This window comes from Molossus molossus, unplaced genomic scaffold (assembly GCF_014108415.1).
Source record: "Molossus molossus isolate mMolMol1 unplaced genomic scaffold, mMolMol1.p scaffold_m16_p_1, whole genome shotgun sequence".
NCBI classification, from domain to species: Eukaryota; Metazoa; Chordata; class Mammalia; order Chiroptera; family Molossidae; genus Molossus; species Molossus molossus.
In genome coordinates, this window is record NW_023425344.1 from 27,997,690 (window position 1) to 28,019,418 (window position 21,729).

General features: G+C 40.3%; 2 protein-coding genes across 2 annotated transcripts in view; one reads left to right on the top strand and one right to left on the bottom strand.

Annotated features, from left to right (window-relative positions):
• Positions 1-14,751: 14,751 nt before the first annotated feature.
• Positions 14,752-21,729, bottom strand: part of TMEM156 (transmembrane protein 156) — a 42,595-nt gene continuing 35,617 nt past the window's right edge. Inside the window, exons 6-7 of the mRNA XM_036273841.1 lie at positions 17,122-17,224; positions 14,752-14,910 (exon numbers count right to left, since the gene is read on the bottom strand). Of these exons, the coding sequence (XP_036129734.1) occupies position 14,910; positions 17,122-17,224 (104 nt within the window). The 3' untranslated portion in view covers positions 14,752-14,909. The remainder of the gene's footprint in view (positions 14,911-17,121; positions 17,225-21,729) is intronic.
• The window catches only part of KLHL5 (kelch like family member 5), a 142,523-nt gene continuing 138,434 nt past the window's right edge, over positions 17,641-21,729 (top strand). The window contains exon 1 of the mRNA XM_036273831.1: positions 17,641-17,660. The gene's annotated coding sequence lies outside the window, so the exon portion shown is untranslated. The remainder of the gene's footprint in view (positions 17,661-21,729) is intronic.

Here is a 21,729-nt window from a genome sequence, read left to right on the forward strand (position 1 = left end):
CTTTTTTCCATATCTCTTAATCTTTTACTCTTTCTCTATACTTTATATTATCCTCTCTCCATTTATCTCACCATAAAACAATCCATCCAAAAAACCTAAATAATAATAATTAATATGTATTTACCATGTGTTGGGCACTGTGCTGAATGTTTTATGTGCATTATCCCATTTAATTTCCATAATTACTCGATTGGGTAGATATTACAGTTGCCACTGTGCAAATGAGAACATTGAGACCCAGAGGAATTATATAACTCATCTGATGTTATACAACCAGTAAAACAGAGCCAGGATTCAAACCCAGGTCAGTGTGACCTGACTCGCTAGCATTTTAAACTATTATGCAGAGCTTCCCAATGAAAGAGAAACCTAACGTTATTTTCAGAGACATCTGAATACATATAGGATTAGCTCCCTTTGTGCCGTGAGGTGGATTTATAGCTGAAAGATTTGGTCGTCCACTTTGGTTGTTTCCATGAAACCAAGAGCAAGCTGGGACTAAAGAGACACAGAATGAAGCCATGAGGTTTTGGGGGCCCCGGGCTGTTCTCACCGCAGGCCTCTCCATCCCCCTTCACAGACATCCACAGCCAGCAGCTTCCTGGTCATCATCAGCACAGCATCCTGTCTCACAGGTGCCTTTGCTAAGCCTCAAATGGCTTCACTTCCTCCTCCCACCCGCTTCTCTGGTGCCAAGGAAGCCCATTTGTAAATCACCACCCTTCCTGAAAATCCTTAACCCTCTACTACCTGTCTGGAGCATGGGGCTTTTTAATGCGCCTTGCCTTGAAGATTACCAACTTGTCTAACAGTCGTTAGTATCCGAATCTTCAGTATCAGGTGCTGTGACATACTGATAAATGTTTTAAAGATGTACTGAATAGTGGCTCTTGTCCCTTCACATGGTGCTATTTCCTATTAAACCCAAGAGATGATGGTGGTGGTGATGGTGATAGTGGTGATGATGATAATGATGCTGATGGTGGTGGTGTACTTATTTATTGAATACTTACCTGTTAAATAAGAATCTTAACTTCCATGGCTGAAAACCTTTGTAAAAGGAAGGGTTTATGGGGCCACAAAGGACCAGGTCCTGGGGCATAACGTCTGAACCAGCAGCAGCAGCAGCAGCAGCAGTAGGTAGAAAAGGCAACATGTCCATCATTCTGGAGTGGATGGGCTTTTTTATGCACAAAGCAGGAGAACACAAGATGCAAGTTGTTGTGAAAGCATTTACATTTTCTACAGATAAGGGGGTGGGATAATTAAAGCAGGGGCAGTTCTGGGATAGGTGCAGAGTCCATAGGAAGAAGTGGTTGCTCCTTTGGATTGGCTGTGGGCAAGTCGGGAAAGTTCATGTGCAAGCAAGAAATGGTGCTTGCGGGGGCATGGCGGCCCTGGCTGTTCTCTTTAGAAGATCACAGAAATAGCCAATGAAGTTAATTCAAAGGTCCAGCATACACTCAGGAATAGGAGCAGTCTTTTGTCAGCCAGCGCTGAGGTTGTTAGTTAAATGATTAACCTCTTCTTGGCTTTTTCTCCCACCCTTTTGCCCGCGTCGTTTAATTTAGGACATGTCAGAATGTTCTTCCTGTCATTACTATGTTCCTGACATTTTACCTCCATGATCTTATTTAATCCCCAATGTCAGCCATATAAAAGAGCTATTATTATCATACCCATTTTACAGATGGAAGATAAAGCTCAGTGAAATTAAATAATCACCTAAGGTTATCCAACAAAGAATTGGAAGAGCTAGGATTCATATTCAGGTGGTACATAAAATGCTAGACAGAACCCACAGAGAAGCAGCTTCCTGGTCATAATAAAGGAAAGTTGCTCATTTTCCCTTGGGTTGAGTTTTTCCTTTCCAGCTAATACCTGGGCTCTCCACCCTCCATCCTGTGGCCTCAGGCAGAGACAAATTGCTCCACAAATCTCCCTGTCAGAGGGCTGACCACATTTTTCCTGCCAATGCCTCTGATCCCAAGAGAATGTGGGTAGCCTGTGTGTCCCATTCTCCCTCGTGTTATAAACTTCATGTTGGTTGATCCATTTCTCGCTGAAAACTATGACTGCCTTTTGATACTTCTGCCGGAAAGCTCTGCTCTGCTATCTTTAGGAAAAAATCCCACTGCTAGGAAATGTGATAAGGGCAAGAAACCAAATGAACTGTGGGGCAGAAAGACTGTGGCCATTTGTCAGGAAGAATGAGTTGGTCCTGGAGGGGCATCTTCGTCAGAGAGGCATGGGATAAGTTTCTTCCAGACTGCCTCACAGCTCCCAAGCCTCATTTTTTTGTTTTTTGGGTTTTTTTTTGTTTTTGTTTTTCATGTCTTTATTCAAAAATCACCTTCTCAATGAGGTCTCTCTGAGTCAAATTGCAACCTCCCAATATTTTATTTTCCCTTCCCCTGCTTTGTTTTTTTCTCCTAATAATGTGTCAGTAGTTTACATCCTTTGTATCTTACTTATTTGTCTATTATTTGTCTCATAAGTGCAGGGATAAGACATAAGACAGGGATTTATTTTTTGTCTGTTACCATATTGCCAGTACTCAAAACAGTGCTTGGCACATAGTAGGTGCTCAGTATTTTTGTTGTTGTTGTTGAATAAACAAATGTATCAGTCTTAAATGTACAATCTGTAAATACTGAACGAGAGAATGGAAATAGGGTAACTAATGATGAAAAATGCTTGGTTGAATTACATTATGAAATGTTAACTATAGAAATAATTGCATCAATTTTAATGGTATTTGGTGTGGTAATATAAATAGGTATGATTTGGGGCTCAGAAATGCATAAACACTTTTTTCCATTAAAGTGAATGGAATATACATTTTTTAGAAAAGCTCAATTGGCAGGATTTTTTTTAAAGATTCTTCATCAGGCAGCGGTAGACTATAATGAAAAATTAAAATCACCTAAAAATTTAACTGTGATATACTAATACTGTGGAATATTATGCAACAGTTGAAAAGAATATGTCTTAGTCACTTTGGGTTGCTATACAAATATACCACAGACTAGGTGGCTTAAACAACAAACATTTATTTCTTCAGTTCTGGATGTGGGAAAGCCCATGGTCAAGGTGCTGGCAGATCAGTATCTGGGGAGAGCCCACTTCCTGGTTGTAGACAACGATCTCGTGGCATCTTCACATGATGGAGAGCAGAGGGGGGGGGGGGGGAGCAAGCTCTCTTGTGTCTCTTCTTAGAAGGGTACTAATCCCATTCATGAGGGTTCCACCCTTAGGACCTAATGACCTCCCAAAGGCTCTGCTTCCAAATACCATCATTTCAGAGATTTAGTTTCAACATTTGAATTTAGGAGGGGACACATTCAGTCCAGATGAAATAGATCTCTGTACTAACAGATAGAACCCAAGATGTATCATTGATTGTAAATAGAAAGCTACAGTATGGTATTTGTAGCAAATTTATCTAAAATAACACATGCTCACACACAAAAATATACTATACACACACATGCATGCATGCACACACCCCCAATTGAAGAAGATCAGGAAAAAATACACACAAAACTATTAACAAACGCCCTGGCCGGTTTGGCTCAGCGGTTGGAACGTCCACCTGCGGTCCGGAGAGACCCGGGTTCGGTTCCCGCTAAGGGCATGTACCTCGGTTGCAGTTTGTTCCCGGCCCTGGTTGGTCGTGTGGGTGGCAGCCACTCGATGTGTCCCTTTCACATTGATGTTTCCCTCTCTCTCTCTCTCTTCCTCTCTCTCCCTCCCAATCTATCTGTACAAAAAATGGAAAAATGTCCTCGGGTGAGGATAAAAAACAAACTATTAACAATGCTTGTGAACAGGGATAGAAAGCATTGCAATAGGGTTGGAGAGAATGTCAGAATTGGATATAGTAATCAAAGGATATTCCAGTGTTGTTTGCAATATTTAGATATTTCTATAATTAAAATGAATTAATAGATGACTCTTGTAATGAAACTTTTAAAAATCAAAACAAGGCCCTAACCAGGTGGCTCAGTTGGTTGGAGTGTTGTCCTGTACACCAAAAGGTTGCGGTTTGATCCCCGGCCAGGGTGCATATGGGAAGCAACCGCTCTCTCTCTCTCTCTCTCTCTCTCTCTCTCTCCCTCCCTCCCTCCCTCCCTCCCCTCTCTCCAAAATCAATAAGCATATTCACAAGTGAGATAAAAAAATAAAATTTAAATTAAAACAAGAAGAAAGAAAATTGCTTCTGATCAGGGCAATAAGAGGATAGGGCACTGCCAGAGTCTTAAAGTGAAAATACACAGATTATTTTTCAATAGAAGAGCCAGAAGTTTGGATGAGAGCATCAAAATAATTTGGATTTCTTTGTCATCAATGTTCCTATAAGGTTCTAAGAGAATTTTGATGTCTACAAATCTCTCCTTGCTTTCCTCAGAAAAGCCCAAACCAAGCATTTCAAACACACAGTTTGTAAACAGGAAATCTTGTCATTTTCATCTCATTGGAAGAGGACGCCAACTTCCTCAGCCAGACAGTCTTCTTCATTTTCTTACTAAACCTGAATAGTTCTGGGATATGTAATGACTACAGAGCAATTCCAGAAACTTGTGGAGGGAAAGACCACTCAAATGAACAAGTCTGTGGTTCAGAGTTGTTAGGTTGGTGCATATCATGTCTGCAAGAGGCAGTTTACAATCTGCTCATCTTGATAAATGTAGCACAAGGGGGTGTTAATACCTGCATTTTCCATTTCTGTCTCTCCATCTCCAAATTTATGGCAAAACTGTAGACACAAAGAATGTGTCAAGGTTGGATGACCTGAGGTCTCTGCTCTATTCCTACAGCTTCATTTCATTCAAAGGAGAGTAATAAATAGAAAGAAAGAAAAAAAGTCTCAGCAGATAATGAGTCTGAGTCCTAATGACCTTCCTGATCTATAAAATAGATTTATAATTTACTTGGCATTGTCCAAATCATTTGGTGCCTGTAGTGAGGTGTGAAAATGTTTTGGCCATTTGGGGCCACGACTGTGCATTTTAAGCATTTCTTCAATGATTTGTAAAGGGTCAGAAATATCTTTCCCTGGAATGGTAAAAGTCATCCATCAATGGTAATGGAAAACTTGTTTCCAATCTGCCCTGTATATTGCCTGGATGGTAGTGTGATTGATCATTAAAGAGGCTTGGTATATTCTGGGACCAGAGTATCACCATCTGTGTAAGATATGGGTGTTACATGCCAGTGCCTGGTATTCTACATCTCTTTCTTTTAAAGCCAGTTGGTCTCTGACAAGGAATCTAAAGACTCACGTTTATTCAAGAAAAGTCATGTGTAAAATAACATGTTTGCTTGCTGAACAGTATCCAGCCTGTCACTCAGCTGATCATCTCCATCTGGATTTCCTACAAAGGCAACAGTTGGTCAGTCATTACCAAATGGGAATAATATACATCAAATGGTCTGAAATTCGTTGGCTTCAAAAAAAATGAAAGGCTCATTGATTTTTTTTAAAGGCATCCAAATGTTGTCTTTTGGAAGTAGTTATATGTTTTTTTCTTTCCAGAACTGAATCATGAGATAAAGTAAATGGAGATAATATCTATAGATTTTCATGAACCTATACTCTTCATTCATTTGATCATCCATCCATCTAGTCAGTCCACAAACAGTTCTTGTAACTGTTGTGCACTCGACCAAATAAAACAGGGCTCAATTTGAAGTTCACTTTGCCTGTCTCTCATCTAAAATTGTATAAATTTATTTGAGCAAAGAAATCCACTAAGTGTATCCATGGTTTCTGCAGACACCCACCTATATACTGATGACACCCAAATTCCTACCTGGAGTTCTGACATTGCTCCTGAATTCCAGCCATCGAGTCAACTTCCTCCCAGACCTACCTGTACATTAGTATTTGGGTGTCCCACTAAACTTAATCTGAATGTGTCCGAATTGAATTCATCATCTTTCTCCCACCTCCTACTTTTTCTGTCTTAGTTGAATGCAGTGTTACTTCTGCCAGAAGCCTCCCTGTCACCCTAGGCTGTTGCTTTTCTTCAACCTCAGCACCCAGTCAGTTTCCAAGTGCTATCAATGACCTCTTTGTACATTTCCTCCATCCTATTGCTTCATTCTCGTTTTATGTTCTTCTCTTCCTTCCTCTGAACTAGTTTAATAGATACTGAAAGGTAACAGAATATGTTACCCCAGTACTATATGACTGTAGGAGTTTAGGACATGCCCCCCCAAAAAGTGTGCTACTTTGTGATGTTAATTATTTTGAGCTGTAGGCACTTGAAAAACAGCAAATACAGAGAGCAGCTTTCTCTGAACTCTCTTCATCTGTCTCAAGACAGATCCCCTGAAAGGAACTCAGTTGTCATTGCTCTTCTGCCCAGGAGGTTGATCAACCAAGGAAGATTGACTTTTATCACAAGAACGGAGACTAGAAATTGATACCACACCCAGACAGGCTTTGTCACAAACTGTCATACCTTTCGTCTGTTCCCTAAAGGCCCATATATGTTTTCTAAAAATCATTTGCTCTCCCCTAAGATGCCTATATCCCACTCTTTTCTCCCTATGAAGATGGTAGTTAGGCCTCAATTCTAAGCCACCTCTTTGAGTTACTCATTTTTTTCTGGTTCTCTCCCATGAGGTTAGATGTTAATAAACTTCTATTTTTCTCTTGTTAATCTTTTATGACAGGCGTCTCAGCTAAGAACTCAGAAGGGTAGATTATTACTTTTCCTCTCCTACAATAACAACCTGGTATCAGTCTCCGGCCCCTTCTAATTACTCACAGTGGTAGTGTCAGCACACACTCTAAGAGTTCAACTCTGGTTATTCCTCTGATTAAAACAGTCATTGGCTGGCCCTAGCATTTAGGAAAATACCAAAACAAGGTGCTTTGCAGTCTGGTCCCAGTCTGTTTTCAGACACCTTTATCAATTCCTCATCAACTCAGGGCTAAAACTCTCAGAGAAACCTGTGGGCTGCCCCTGCACTGTGCTCCCTCTCACCTCTACGTAGTGGGAATTTAACGGATGCAGCCGCCATCATGCATTTATTGGAGCCCATGAAGGACCAGTATAAAGCAAAGGATTCAACAGTATTGATGATGTCCTAGACCAATGCATTCCTAAAATCAGTTCAGCAGGTCCTCAAATAATGCTGTTTTATTCAATATCATTTTGTTATAATGTTGATGAGCCATAGAACGTAACTCTTAATATTAATTAGCCTATGGTAAAATTGATTTCATTATATGCCATTTTGCTTAAAGTCTTAGAACCTAATGATGTTAAGGAAGGACTTACTGTGTAGCATCATTAGCACAAATGAAATTGTGCTTTAGTGGAATTTATCATTTTTTTAAAATCTGGCTATAGTATAACCCCAAAAGAGGGATAGACTTCCATAAATCCTTTAGTGTCTCAATCTTCTCTTACTGCAATGATTCAAAACTTATATTTAGGGCATACCTGGGAAGGGAAAAATAAAGGATCTTCCATTGTTGGAAAAGTATTGAACCATTAATAAACTTAAAAATATAGGAATTTTCCAGGCCTTTTAGTTTGTAATTGTGCATTGGAACTCACCAAAAGGGGGATTTAGGGCGCCAGTTTTCTCCAGGTTGAACAGGGAAGTCTGGTTCTGGAGCAGCAATTAACAGTTACCTACAGTGATGTTACTCTGAATGCAACCTGGCTTTCCTCTATTCCAATAACGTTCTGTGTAATAAATCATTCTTTCAGTTGTGCAGTAGCCTTTAAGACCTGCCTGCTTAATCCCTAATTGGTTAATCAGTTACAAGCTCAAATTATATAGTGTGAAAAATATCACAATAGATCACAGTATTGTCACTTTTCCCCTGTAGAACTCTGACATTCTCAAGTTTAGCAAAGCTCATCTCTCACACATTAATTACTGCAATGCCCTTGAAACAGAGAATAGTATAGTTATTATTTGCAAAGACAGCATTCAGGAGACCACTGTGTGGGGTGTGTGTGTGTGTGTGTGTGTGTGTTTGGAGGAAACACAGATCTTGAATTAAGGTCTCCTCTTCTTTTTTTTAATCATCACCTGAGGATTATTTTTCCATTTATCTTCAGATTGAGTGGGAAGGAGAGAGAGAGAGAGAGATATAAATACCGATGAGAGAGAGACACATTGATTGGTTGCCTCCCACACGACCCCAGCCAGGGTTGGGGACCAACCACAACCAAGGTGCGCGCACCCTTGCCCAGAATAGAACCCACGACTCTTTGGTCCGTGGGCCAACGCTCTAAATGCTGAGTCAAACCAGCCAGGGCAAGGTCCCCTTTTTTGTATGTGCTCCTTCCACCCTGGCCAATTGTCCTTTAAGATTCAGACTGTGTCCCCTTCTCCAGGAAATCCTTCTTCACATCTGTCTTCCTCCTTGATTCTGGTGCCCGTCATCTGGGCTCCCACAGCAACGGTCATTAAGTCCACAAATACTTGCTGGGCAATAGCTATATAAAGCACCTGGCTAGGAATTAAAAGACTGATAAAAACCAGTTTCTCAAGAGTTAAGACCTAGCCTAGCCCTTTCCAGACTGCATGATCATTGTTTGCGTAACCTGTCTCCGCTATAGGACTGTGCCTGGCATGAGGTGAGTGTTACATTAACAATACACGGATAAATAAAAGATCTCCATTTCAACAATATGTTGATAATCAAAAGGGAGCCCATCTAAGGCTTTAATATGTAATGCATTCCAATTAGATTTCCCTGAAAAAAACAAACGACAAAAAAACCTGCTAGTACACCATGTCTGAGTGTTGAGATGGTAGGGGAAGTCCCCACTGCTCAATTATCATGGAAGGAAAGACACTGGCTTGTCTGGGGCACAGATGGGCTAGCCTGGGTCTCCAGGGCGGGAAGACCTGCAGTCCTAGGACCCATACAGCTGGTTCCCAAGAGAGGACAGAATAACCTCCTCTCTCTTCCCCCTCTCACCTCCCTGTTCCCCCATCACTATCCATCCCAGCAAACCAGCAGATGCCCTAGAATACAGCCTGTGACATGGAATTCTGGCACTAAAACACACCATTGAGAGAAATCCTTTTTGCTCACATTGATCTAATTATTCTGTAAAAAAAGCAATGATTACTTGAATAACGGAGAACTTTCCTTCTAGTATCAGTCTGTTATTTAGGTAGCTGGAATAAAGTAGACAATTTTTAAATAGCCTTTTTCTTCCTACTAAGTTTTTCACTCTGAAAAAAAAAAAAAATCTCACTATGCTGCAATCATTAAGCATGGTTAGTTTTTTTTGACATAGTGGAACTTGGTTATGATAAATTGCTTAAAAATAAAGCCTATATTGTCTGTTTGCCAAATGGGACTAGAATAGAAATGACTTCCTGTCTCTCTGTAGCAAATTTCAAGTAGAAAAATGTGTTCTGAACACAGTGAGCAGAAAGGGACTTTTTGAGTACTCGGCTCATACCTTTCCTCATCAATATTTGCTGTAGTTATCTTGACAGGAGTTAAAAAAAAAATTAAACTCTTTTAAGTAATTGATAGAACAATTACTATTGATTCTATTTTATGAGCACCCAGGACAAAAAGCTTCATTTTTTTGTGCAATTCTCAAAACCCTAAAATAATTGAGTTCTTTGAAGATCCTCTGTTACATGGGCAGAGACGAGAGAAGCAGCTGTTGTGTAGGAGTGCTTGTGGTAGATTGTTCCTACGCATTCCCTCCAAGCATTGTTGGGACACGAGAGGTTCACAATGCTAGAAGCGTTTATGAAAAGTCATTTGTCTGCACTGGACAATTTTTTCCCCTAATAATAAAATAGTAATCTACTTGTATCGAGAGAGAGAGAGAGAGAGAGAGAGTCTGTGATTAGAAGCAACAAAGCAGAGGGTTAAGAGCATAAACTTTGAAACCAGACCACCTGGGTTGAAATCTCAACTCTGCCACTTAAAAGCTGTGTGACTTGAAGCAAGTTACTTAAACTCTCTCTACTTTAATTTCCTCACCTATAAATTGGGGAGATGATAATAGAACTTACCTACCCATGTTGTAAGATAAGAATAAACTAATTAAGATGCCAAGTGCTTAAAATAGTCTGGTACATGATTAGTATTAATGATACCATTGTAATTAGCTAGTTATTAATAATAGAAACGAAGCAAAGGGAAGGCCAGACATTATAGGTGTGTCATTTGGGCAGCTTCACCAGGAATCTGCAACTGTGCACTCCCCGGGGAGGGAAGGGATCCAACAAAGGGAAGATAGACGCATGCCCAGTGAAGTTGGGGTGATATAGGGAAGGTACTTTCCTGTCAATCACACCTGGGCACAGAGATGGTTGGCCAGAGTGGGTGTGGCCACTGCAAGTGCATAAAACTTTGAGAATACATAATCCCCTAAATGAAGAAGTTCTCTCTCTTGGCTTTTGTTGTTTATGTCGCTCGGGGCGCACTCTCTTGGTTCTCTTGCATTTGCTTGTGTGGCCCATGGCCATGTGCCATGTGGACCCCCACATGCAATGGACTGACGGATGGCAGCGGGAAACGCTAGCTAAGCCAGCCTGCTGCTGGACTGGATCCTACTCCAAAATGGAAAGGAAATTCTGAACACTGGCTCTGATTTTTGCTATACTGCAACCCCAGCTGTACGTCTATGCGTGGGAAATGGGACTTCGGAAACCCAGCAGTGTAATTCCACTGAAATAAGGCTTTCTATCATATCTCATCCTCTAGAGGGGGCCTCTGGAAATACTTATTCCAGCAGTACCCCAAGAACTCCACCCCCAGCAGCAGTGAGGGGGAGATGAGCCCCTCTCCTATCCTGTAGCAGTATTATTATTAATCCCCTCTACTCCAATTTTGGGCTATTTTGACAGGTTGTATGAGCTATAAAAAATAGAGCAGATACATATCTTTCAGTGTAGTCCAGGAAGGTTCTCCCCACATGCACACAGCTGGAAGCTAGACTTAGGAGCGGTAAGCAATCACTGTCAGAACCCTAGCCCGCGTGTTTTCCTAGAGCACACCACTTCCTTGCCAAATGTTTCGAGATAGCTGCTAAGAAACGAGGTTCCATATAAGGATGTAAACTGATGTCTATCTTTACCAGATGCCAAATCTCTGAAAGGACAGTCTGTGAAACAAGTTTTTAAACTATGCAAAGCAAATTGTCAGTTTGAAATAAAAATGAAGATTTTTAAGTCTCTATTCTCTATTAAGTATGAGAGGGGGGAGGAGAGAGAGAGAGAGAGAGAGAGAGAGAGAGACTGACTGGTTTATACAGAAAAGGGATTAAAACTAGGAGCAGACTGAACTACCATGAGCAAAGGAGACATCGTTTTATTTAAAGTTCTGTCACTGATGAACTCTGTGATGTGATCTTGGGTGAAACCCTCAAGCTCTGGGCTTCGGTTTCTCGACTATAAAATGGGGGTTGAGCCGGATGATTTATAAGGTTTCTTACAGTTGAGACATTCTATGAATTTAGGAAATCAAATAGATTTTGTATCTAGCAGGCAACAGAAACCAATTCAGGAAATATAAGCAGGAAAAAGATCATTTTACCAAGATAGTACTGGTAGCTCACAGAATCAAATGAAAGGTGGAGAACCAGGCTCAGAGCCAAGGCAGTTTGGTGGCCATAGGAGGTGTATTGGGGTATCTCAAAGCAGAAACCGCTCAACTCTGCCACTGAAATGAACGAGCTCCAATCATTTCTGGTTTATCCTCACCCGAGGATGTTTCTGTTTATTTTCAGATAGAGTGAGAGGGAGGGAGAGAGAGAAGGAAACATCGATGTGAGAGAGACACATTGACTGGTTGCCTCCTGCACCCGACCAGGGCCGGGGACGAACCACAACTGAGGTATGTGCCCTTGACCAGAATCGATCCCGCGACTCATTGGTCTGCAGGCTGACTCTCTAACCACTGAGCAAAACCGGCAGGACTTCAATCATTTTTCCACCCTTATGTCACTGCACCCATAAATCAAAAATAGAGGGTCGAAGGGGCCCAGCTCAGGTCACATGCCACTCCTCAGCTGGTGGGCAAGAAACCTTGATTTACAGTCCCACCAAGAAGACGTCATTCAATGGGTGAGAGGTAATTCCTAAGAGGCAATTGGTGTAGGGTTATGAGAGAAGGGTAACGACTATTGTGCAGCTCTTTACTACAAACATCGTGTCTGCCTTTGTGATATTTCATTCTGATATTCCTTTTCTATGTGAAAATAGATGGGCTATTTCCGTCTGACAATAGATGTATCTTTGGAGGCAGATAATGGCCCCATGACAACATCATGGACACCCATGACGAAGTGCCGGACAATGACACATGCTTGAGGGACAACCTAGCACACCTCAAGGGTCTGTTAAGGGGGTGGGGGAACAAGCTTGTGTTTTGTGTTTGGTCAGAGTCTCTCTGCACATCTTGGAACTGAGGCGGGCGCCCGCAGAGGCCCGCAGCACCTCTGCGCCGAGTTAACAGAGCTGCTTTCATTCTGACGGGAGTTCCTCTCCTCTCCGTAAGAACAGGCAAATCTTGATCCTTCACATCCTCATGGTTCCAGCCCCTGTCACTGGTTGGGTTAAGGGTGGGTGATTCTTTTCCAGATGTTCTGGCATGAGGATGGAGGTGGGCAAGGCATAGAGGGACTTGTCAAGGTTTCTTTACTTAAAAAGAACATTGTGGTATAAGGATGTGATGATTGTTGTGCTGTGATACTAACATTTAATAAAATCGCTTCTATTTTTTATCCTCACCTGAGGACATTTTTCCATTTTTTGTTCAGATAGAGTGGGAGGGGAAGGGAGAGAGAGAGAGAAACATCGACGTGAAAGGGACACATCGAGTGGCTGCCACCTGCTTGACCCAACCAGGGCTGGGGACAAACTGCAACCAAGGTGCCCTTAGTGGGAACCGAACCTGGGTCTCTCTGGACCACAGGCCGACGCTCTAACCGCTGAGCCAAACCGGCCAGGGCTAAAATCACTTCTTGAAATCATGACAGGGGAATCCTGAAGACAAAAACAAGCTGAAGATGGCAGAGAAGAGAGGAAAGAACTTGGATGATTGATGATGTGAATTCTTGAATTAACTAACCCTGGAAGCACTACTCAGAATCTCTGTTAGGTATGGTAATAACTCTTCTTATTGTTTAAGATATTTTGACCAGGGCCTGCTGTTATTTGAAGATGAATGTATCTTAACTAATAACCCAGAAACAATATTCTTCTAGTAAGCAGCCATGTTATCTCCATATTTTCTTTTGGTAACAGCATTAACTCTCAGGGACGTAGAAAATAACTCTTCAGAAGATTTTATGAAGTACTATTTTTTGCCAAAATGTTCTGTTTTCTCCCATTCATGCACACATACTTCATCTTGTCCTTCAAACCACGGAAGCTTCTTCACTACCCCGTCTTTACTAAAGTATAGGATCACTATTTCACAGAGATTTTTTTAAATGTATTCTTTTGGCTGTCATACCTCTAGGGTAATATGATAACATACCTTATTTAGATTTTTTAAATGTAAGAACTTACTTCTAGTCATCCTAAAATCACCATCCATTAGCATAGTATGAATAGCTGGAGATTCTTAAGAAAGATGTAGACAGAAAAGAGAATAACCTTTAACAGATACTATTGACCTGTGAATCCTCAGCAGGAAGTATGGAGCCTATTAATGACACACTTACCACACCATATTGTATCTAGTATTATAACCAGTGGTATATATGTTTAATCTCCTCTCCCAGACTGTAAACTCTGTGGGCAGAGAGCAGGCCAAATAGATCTCTGAATGCTTCATAGTATCTGTTAAAATCTATTATTTTAATAAATAAGTGAAATTAGCTTCCTAAAAGCTGACACAATTGAACAGGACTTGAAGTTTAATCTATGCCTTTTGTAGGCCAAGTTCCCATTGATTTCCAAGTCACTTGTCTGAACATAATAGGGGATATGCAAGGAAACAATCACTTGGCTTCTCGGAAATTGTATAATATCCATACCTCATGGAGTGTGACATCCCTAAACTCCTGCTGAATATTCCAGACCTGAGCGTGACTCACCTATTAATCAGGGCTACACAGACAAGCATATGTGAGACTAGCAGAATTCCCAAGTATGGAAATTTACTCAGCTAAGCAACTTTAACCAAATAATAATGCCAGCAGATTTGATTCCACCTGGACACTGGGACAGTAGTTTTATAACTTCTAATGAGAAGAACTACCCCCTTATCTCTATGTGCTTTTCTTGTAATTAATAATTATTCCTAACAGCAGTGACAGCTATAAAAATATGAAAGCCAAAAGAACCAGAGGACACATTTTGCTATTAAATTTAAATATTGAAATTTCTCTTAATATTTCACTTAAATTCATTTTATTTTCGTATCTTTGAATTTTTTAAAACATCCTCAGTGCCAAAAGGAGGCAAGATTATAAATACAAGTACTTGTATACACAGACAACCCAGGCCCTCTGAAGAGAAACTATCCATCTTCCCAGGAAAACCCATCAAATCAGAATCTACAACGTGAGCCAAGGAGAGAAAAGATTTTCATCTTTGACCCTGTTTTTGATTCCTCAAAAAAATCTTGGGGCCATTATGTAAGCTGTATGATGATGAATAAACAAGGAGAGTAAGCATTCTCTTGCTATTTCCACGGGTTTCATCAGCTTGTTTCCATGACTCATAATGGCTTCCTAAAAAAAGCAACTTCTCATTTCTTTGATCTCATGGGTCCAATGAGTGCTCCCGAGCTAGTTTTCATCAACTGGTCAGCATTCCTGCTATTTCCTACTGTGCATCCTCAACTGGATTTATATATTTACCAGTTAACTCGCTCCCCAAATAAAATTATGAGTATTCTTTAAAAGGGTTTGGTCCAAACTATCCAGAGAACTTCAGAAGGATATTCTGAAAATTAAGAAAAAGAAAAAAAAAAAGGCAAATATTAATCACACAAAAGTTTTAAGTATTACCTGAAAAGAATTAGTGGAAAACAATTTAAAAACGATTGATCAAAGTTGTGTCCTATAAAGAACACCAAAAATCTTCCTAAAGGCACTGATTAAGGGCTCTGTCCAGTCCTACATTATGCAATGGAGACTCCATTATATCAAAAAAGACAGTGTGTTTAATGGTAATAAACTTCTCAGCCTAGGACTCAGGAAACCTAGAGTTTTCTCTAGCCTCTGTCACTACAGAGTTTGGATTATTTGCCACTTCCATAAAATTAAAGTATAACTGTTCACACAGTTTCTTTTGGTTATAACAATCCATGATTCTATTAGAAAGACATAGATGCTAGGCCTTAATCATTCACTCAAAAAAAAATACTTATTGAGCATCTATTAAATGTTAGGCAACATACTCTCTGAATGAGGGAGCTTTTCATGATGCCCCTCAAGTTCTCTCTTAATACCCTTAACATGTTACTTGACACTCTATTGGAATTAGGGGTTCCCTAATCTGATTCCTCCACTGACTGAAGGTTATTTTTGCCAATGAGTAGCAGAATTCTTGGCATAAGCTTTTGGTGAATGAACAAAAGGGAGCAATTCCTATGCCAGGTTGAACATCCCAGAATGAGAAAAGTATCAAGCATAATAATATCCAGTAATATTCCATTAAAACAATTATATGATTACATTGTAGTCTACTGAGACATTTCTGAGCCAAGAGCAGACCCTAATGGCACTAAGACCCAACTATGAAGACTAGACTAGTCTCTCTCTGGTCCTGAACACAAACATATCCTCGGCAGTTTCCAGTTCGCTGTGTTGAACTACCTATGCTGGATCCCTTCCATTGCCTTTCCAAATCTGCTCTCCAGTTTTTCCACCCTGCTTGGTACTCTGGGTGGTCAATCTATATGAACTGCCTCAATCTAGTTTCAGTGTCCTCTGGCTCTTGTCCAGAAGTAAGCACATGAGGGCAAGGGAGGACAGCCAAGTTGGGATATCTGTTCTCTCTCTTCATGGCAACCGCAGGCTGTTGTGTCCCCTGACCAAAGGCCACAGCTCCCGTGAGGCAGCCCTCTGCACACACTCCATCTCCACGCATGTGTGCGCATGAGGCTGCCTCTGTGTCTGTCTCTCTGGGTTACTTTAGTCTTAAGGGCAGTTGTAGTGCCCCCACTTACTGGTCCTATGGTGTTACACTCTCCTTTTTGGTTTTCCCACATCCTAGCTTAATAGACCCTTTATTAAACTCTCTACAAATTATTCAGTTTGAGTATACCATCGATTTCCTACTAGGACCTTGACTGATAACTACCCAAGTATTATGAAGAGTAAATGATCTAGCCCATCACCACCAAGCACAAAGGATACAAATAAATGCTAATATCCTTCCTCTTCCCTATTACAATTTTTATACCCTCTACAATGGCTACCAATGATGCCTTTAACATAATGTTTACTTAAATATTTGTGAATGAGTGAACATTTTTTCTGAGACACTCTGACCACAGTTTTGATTCAAATACATGGGAATCAGCCTGGCAGGTGTGGCTCAGTGGACTGAGCATCAGCCCATGGACTGAGAAGTCCTGGTTTGATTCTCAGTCCTGGGTTGTGGGCTCGATCCCCAGTAGGGAGCACACAGGAGGCAACCAATTGATGTTTCTCACATTGACAATTCTGTCTTTCCCTTCCTCTCTCTCTTAAAAAAAATCAATAAAAACATTAAAAACAAATACATGAGAATCAATGTGCATTAATCTAGATGATCAGATGTTAAATTTAGAGAAGTTTCTAATTTCAGTAATTGAGGGTCAGTTCTGCTTTATAAATTTACATTCTCTCTTTTCTCATGCTCAGACTGAAATGATTGGCCTGCTAGAATAATGACTCGGCCCCAGGAAACAGTGCTAAAGGATGAGGTGACATCTGGGGATACATGTTGATTAACAGACCAAGAGGTTAGTTTACTGGTCCTTCCTATACCTGAGAGAAAAAAAGTAATTTTATTTCCTGTCATCAGATTTATATGAGCTAATTTTGCCAGTTCATCCCTCTCTATCTCCTACTCTCAAATAGAAATGTAGTTTGAAGTACTCCTTGGACCTCTTCCTGTTTATAATGAATAAAGTTCAATTGTCAGTAAAGCCGAATCATGACTCACCATGTATACTGCTCGTGCCGATGCATTGTGGGAGGAACTTCTAGTTCTGGTATCGGAGAAAGCACTTCCTTGATCTGAGTTGAGGGCCTCTGCGTGGTCCCTACTATTTAAAAAGGAGAGATGTTTTAGTCTATATTTGGTCAAAGGCAATGCAAACACAGACACAGTCTTTTCTGTTATAGTAGGAGAACCAAACCCTCTGTCTAGAAAGAATTTTGGTCGTTTTCACCATTCACTCAATTTCCTGCCTACAATTCTGACACCTTTGTCCCATTTCTCTCAACTCTATTTCTTTCCTTTCATCACTCTTCTGCTCCCATTTCTTGGGGACAAGAGCTGAAGCATAGTTAAGAAGGAGCAAAGGAGAGAAAAAAAATTTTTAAGTACAATGTTAAGTAGCAAAAAAAGAATTTGAGTTTGGAAGCTGACTGCAAACATATCCTTCTATTGGACATTGTTGAAATACGTCCTGAAGAAGAATATCAATGGCATCCTTTATTTCAGAGACAGTTTTATCAAGACGCAAAGTTACAAATTAGGTGAGTTCTAATCTGTCTTCCTTTACTATGACTCTGTGACTGTATCAAATTCTTCTACTATTATCTTTAGCTAACTTCAAAGTAGAAGAAATGTCATGTCCATGGCATCATGGTATCTCTTTTATTCCACTGGGTTCTGGGGTCTTGCTTTTCTAGTTTTTATATTGAAACTTGAGTCCTATATAATGCATGTGGTTTTTGCTTCATAGATGTCTCTGCTTTTTAATACAACATGGATGGAAGTGAGATGACCTATGATGTAAAGAAGTGGGTAGTGGCTTCTTAAGAAAAAAAATCAAAAAGGAGGATTTAAGTGCAATCAAGAATATGTTTTTTGTCCATGAACACTGGTATAGTTTGTCAAAATAGAAATACTATCAAACCTTCTCATGAAATTTTTTAATTAGAAAAACTTTCAATAAGAAAAACTATTTTTGGATTTAATTTTCTAAATAAAGAATACTTTACATGATTGAAATTTTTTCAACTATGACAGGATATTCAGTGAAATGTCTCCCTCTTACCCCATATCCCAGACTACCACTTCCCACAGCATCACATACTTTCTTTTTTTTTTTTTTAATCCTCACCCATGGATATTTTTTCATTTACCTTTAGATAGAGTGGGAGGGAAGAGGGGAGAGAGAGAGACATTGAGGTGAGAGAGACACATCGATTAGTTGCCTCCCGCACGACCAACCAGGGCTGGGGGCCAAATGGCAACTGAGACATACATGTGCCCTTGACAGGAATAGAACCCTCGACTCTTTAGTCCACAGACCAACACTTTAACTGCTGAGCCAAACCGAGCAGGGCCACACTTTCTTTCCTTCTCCCCTTCCTCTGCCACCAGCAACCAGTTACTCGTTTTTTGTGTATTGATAAATGATAGATGGATGGATAGACAGACAGATTTATACTTTTATACATATATATGTTGTTTTTGTCATTCTCTACACAATTTGGTTGCGTACTATGCACACATATACTTAAGGATATATCTTTGAGATCTTTCCACATAAGCCCTTTCTCAATCCTTTTTACGACTTCCTGGTATTCCATAGAATTGATCTATCATCCTGTCTTTAAACAGCCTCCTATTTACGTTATGTCTAATCTTTTGACATTGTAAACACACTAGCAATAAACATTGTACATATGTCATTTCTCTCCCATGTAAGTAGATCTACAGGACAGATTCCTAGAAATGGAGCTGCTAGCTCAAACGGCGTGTATATTTAACTTTGATAGCCTGTTTCCAGATGTCCAAGTTGCTTCTGATGTACCTTAAGGCATCAGAATGAACTTACCATGCAAATACTTGTTTACACAATTAGGTTAAAATATCAAAAGAGCCTATTTATGAAAATAAATAATTACTGAAGAAAATTAACAGAGCTCCTTGAGTTGGAAAGCCAAACTGCTCACCATTTTCTTGTTCATTTAGTTTTCTGTTATTTTATAATTTGGTAGGTATATAACCATATTTTACTGTAGAAAGCTATTATCTGTCAAAATGATGACCAGTCCAAAGTAACACTCTAGTAGGGCTTTAGCCTCTGTTTCTTCTAGTATCCAAGTTCATGTAACTTCAATGCTGACATCAAAACTTAAAAAAATTGATTTAAAAGGCAAAAAGTAAGATGTGTTATTTTAATAACTTCTTCAGAATAGTTAAAATGGGTGGAATTTTGTGTTGTTGTTAGTCTACACTGGGAAATAGAGTTTCTTTCAGATAATATTAATTCACCAACACTAGTTAAGGCAGTAGAAGCAGACAGACATATTTTAAAACTCCACAGAAGTCTTTTCATGAATTTGTCAAATCTCTGAACCAAGCATTTCTTTGACTTTTTTCAAGAGCCTGAAACATTTAAAAGGACCCAGTTGGAGTTTTGACATGGCTGAATTTAGTGAACCAAATGGATTTCCAGCAGTAAAAACTTTAATTAAAAATAAAACTCTTACGTTGTCAAATAAAGCCCCAATCACACTGCCCATGACAATGTCCAGACTGCCCCCTGATAATTATTTTCTTGTATTTTTTTCTAGACTTTCTATCACTTTTCAAACATTTTTTTTTTTTTTTGTATCTATGACATCTGGTATCTAACTTCAATTTATGCTTCCAAGGTAATTTTTTATTCCCACAGAGTAACAGAAACTTGCAAGGTGTTCTCTTCACTTTGTGCCTGATGGTTTTTGTCAAAGACAAGGAACATCTCCCACAGTGAAGGCATAGCTAAAATTTCCTCATCCTACCAGGTTCTCTTGGCTGCTAAGTGAATTTGCCCATCAATTTTTTATACTCTTATCTCAAAAACTACTTGTTCAACTATATTTTACTTGGTTATTACATTGGAAAGTCAAAATAGCTCAAAACAAAACAAGGAGCAGTAACCAGCATTAGGTGTCCTTACAATACATGACCTTTGGTGACCTCTACTTCTCCAATAGTGAATGTATCCAATTTTGCTGTAATTGCTTATTTGTCTGCCTCCTTGTGTACAAAGATTATATTTTATGCACAGTTATGTCCCCAGGAAGCCACCTTGGAGCATGACATGCGATGAGTCCTCAGTAACGAAGTGTTGAATCTCTAAAAGAATGTCATTTACCTTTTTGTACCTCAATATTCTTAATAAAAGGGTGTGGATAGGAGCAGTATAAGCAACCAACTAGGATGTTACCTAGGAATCTGGGGATAAGGAAAATAAAATTTCCCTCTGAGAGTTCATCCATCAGATCAACCCATAATCAGAGTGGAAACACAAAAGTCATCTTCAGAAAGAATCTCCAGGCCAAAGCCTGTTCAATGTTAAAAGTGCTGGGTTACGTGAGCCAATCAGGTTACCCCTAAACTGGGGAAGAAAGCCCCTCAAGCTATGTTGGCAAAGGAATCCCCTGTCAGACCCACCAAGCAAGCCTTGGCTGTGGCTTGACTTCCCACGTGGTTCTAAGGAGAAAGAACACACGTGTTTGCAGTCATAAATGTTCTTGTTCGTGCCTCTCTCAATGGTATTACTCCTTATGAATTAATACATTGGCTTTGTGGTTTTATAAACCTATGGATGAGAGTGGAACTGCACAATGGCTCCTTCTGGGTGTGCTGCTATCACAGTAGGCTGAGCCCAGGCCTGAAGGAATGCACCGGACCAGGCACATTCATCTACGGGAGGCCCCTGTGTGGCCGCAGCCAGGCAGCCTCTGCTGGCCCAGTTCTGGCCTCTCTCCCCACACATTTCATATAAAAGTTCGCAGTGGTTACCGACACCTGCACTACTGAGACGGTTTCCTTGTGACGTCAGCAAAGCTGGTGTGGCTGCCCTGAGACTTAAAGGAAGAAATAAAGGTGAGGGTAAAATGAGGTAATCAAAGTGTATTTTGATGTACTTTGAAAAACAGAAAGCTCTACGAAGTGCAAAGCAGAATATTTTTGCCAGCATCTTTTTAAGCCCACTCGAGGAGTCTGCTCAGAATCGAGTAGGGCCCGCGGTGTGCTCAGCAGGAAAGGGGAAGGAGAGCTAAGGCTGGAATGATGACCTCGGTGCGTCCTTTCTCTCCTTCACACTTTGGAAGACTCAGCCATCCTTCGTGGACACACTGGCAATAAATGTCTAAATTATGACCCACAAAGTACTTAGTTTCCCATAAGAGCTTCTCAAAAAATAAAGGAGCCCTGGCCAGTTTGGCTCAGCAATAGAGCGTTGGCCTGCAGACCGATAAGTCATGGGTTCAATTCCGCCAACAGCACCGACCTCGGTTGCAGTTCAGTCCCGGCGCTAGTCAGGGTCGTGTGGGAGGCAGCCAGTCGATGTGTCCATGATGTTTCTCTCTCTCTCCCTTTCTCTCCCTCTCTCTCGCTCCCACTCTATCTGAAGATAAATAGAAAAATATCCTCGGGTGAGGGTTTAAAAAAAAGAAGGAATTCAAGTTAATCTTAACAGATGACTGTGATCAAGACAGATGTGGAAATTTTCAGATGGTTTGGTGATTCTTATTTCGTTCTCTAATCTGGTTTCAAAAAAAAAACCTTCCAGTCTTAATGATTTCTCTTTATTGTTATGCA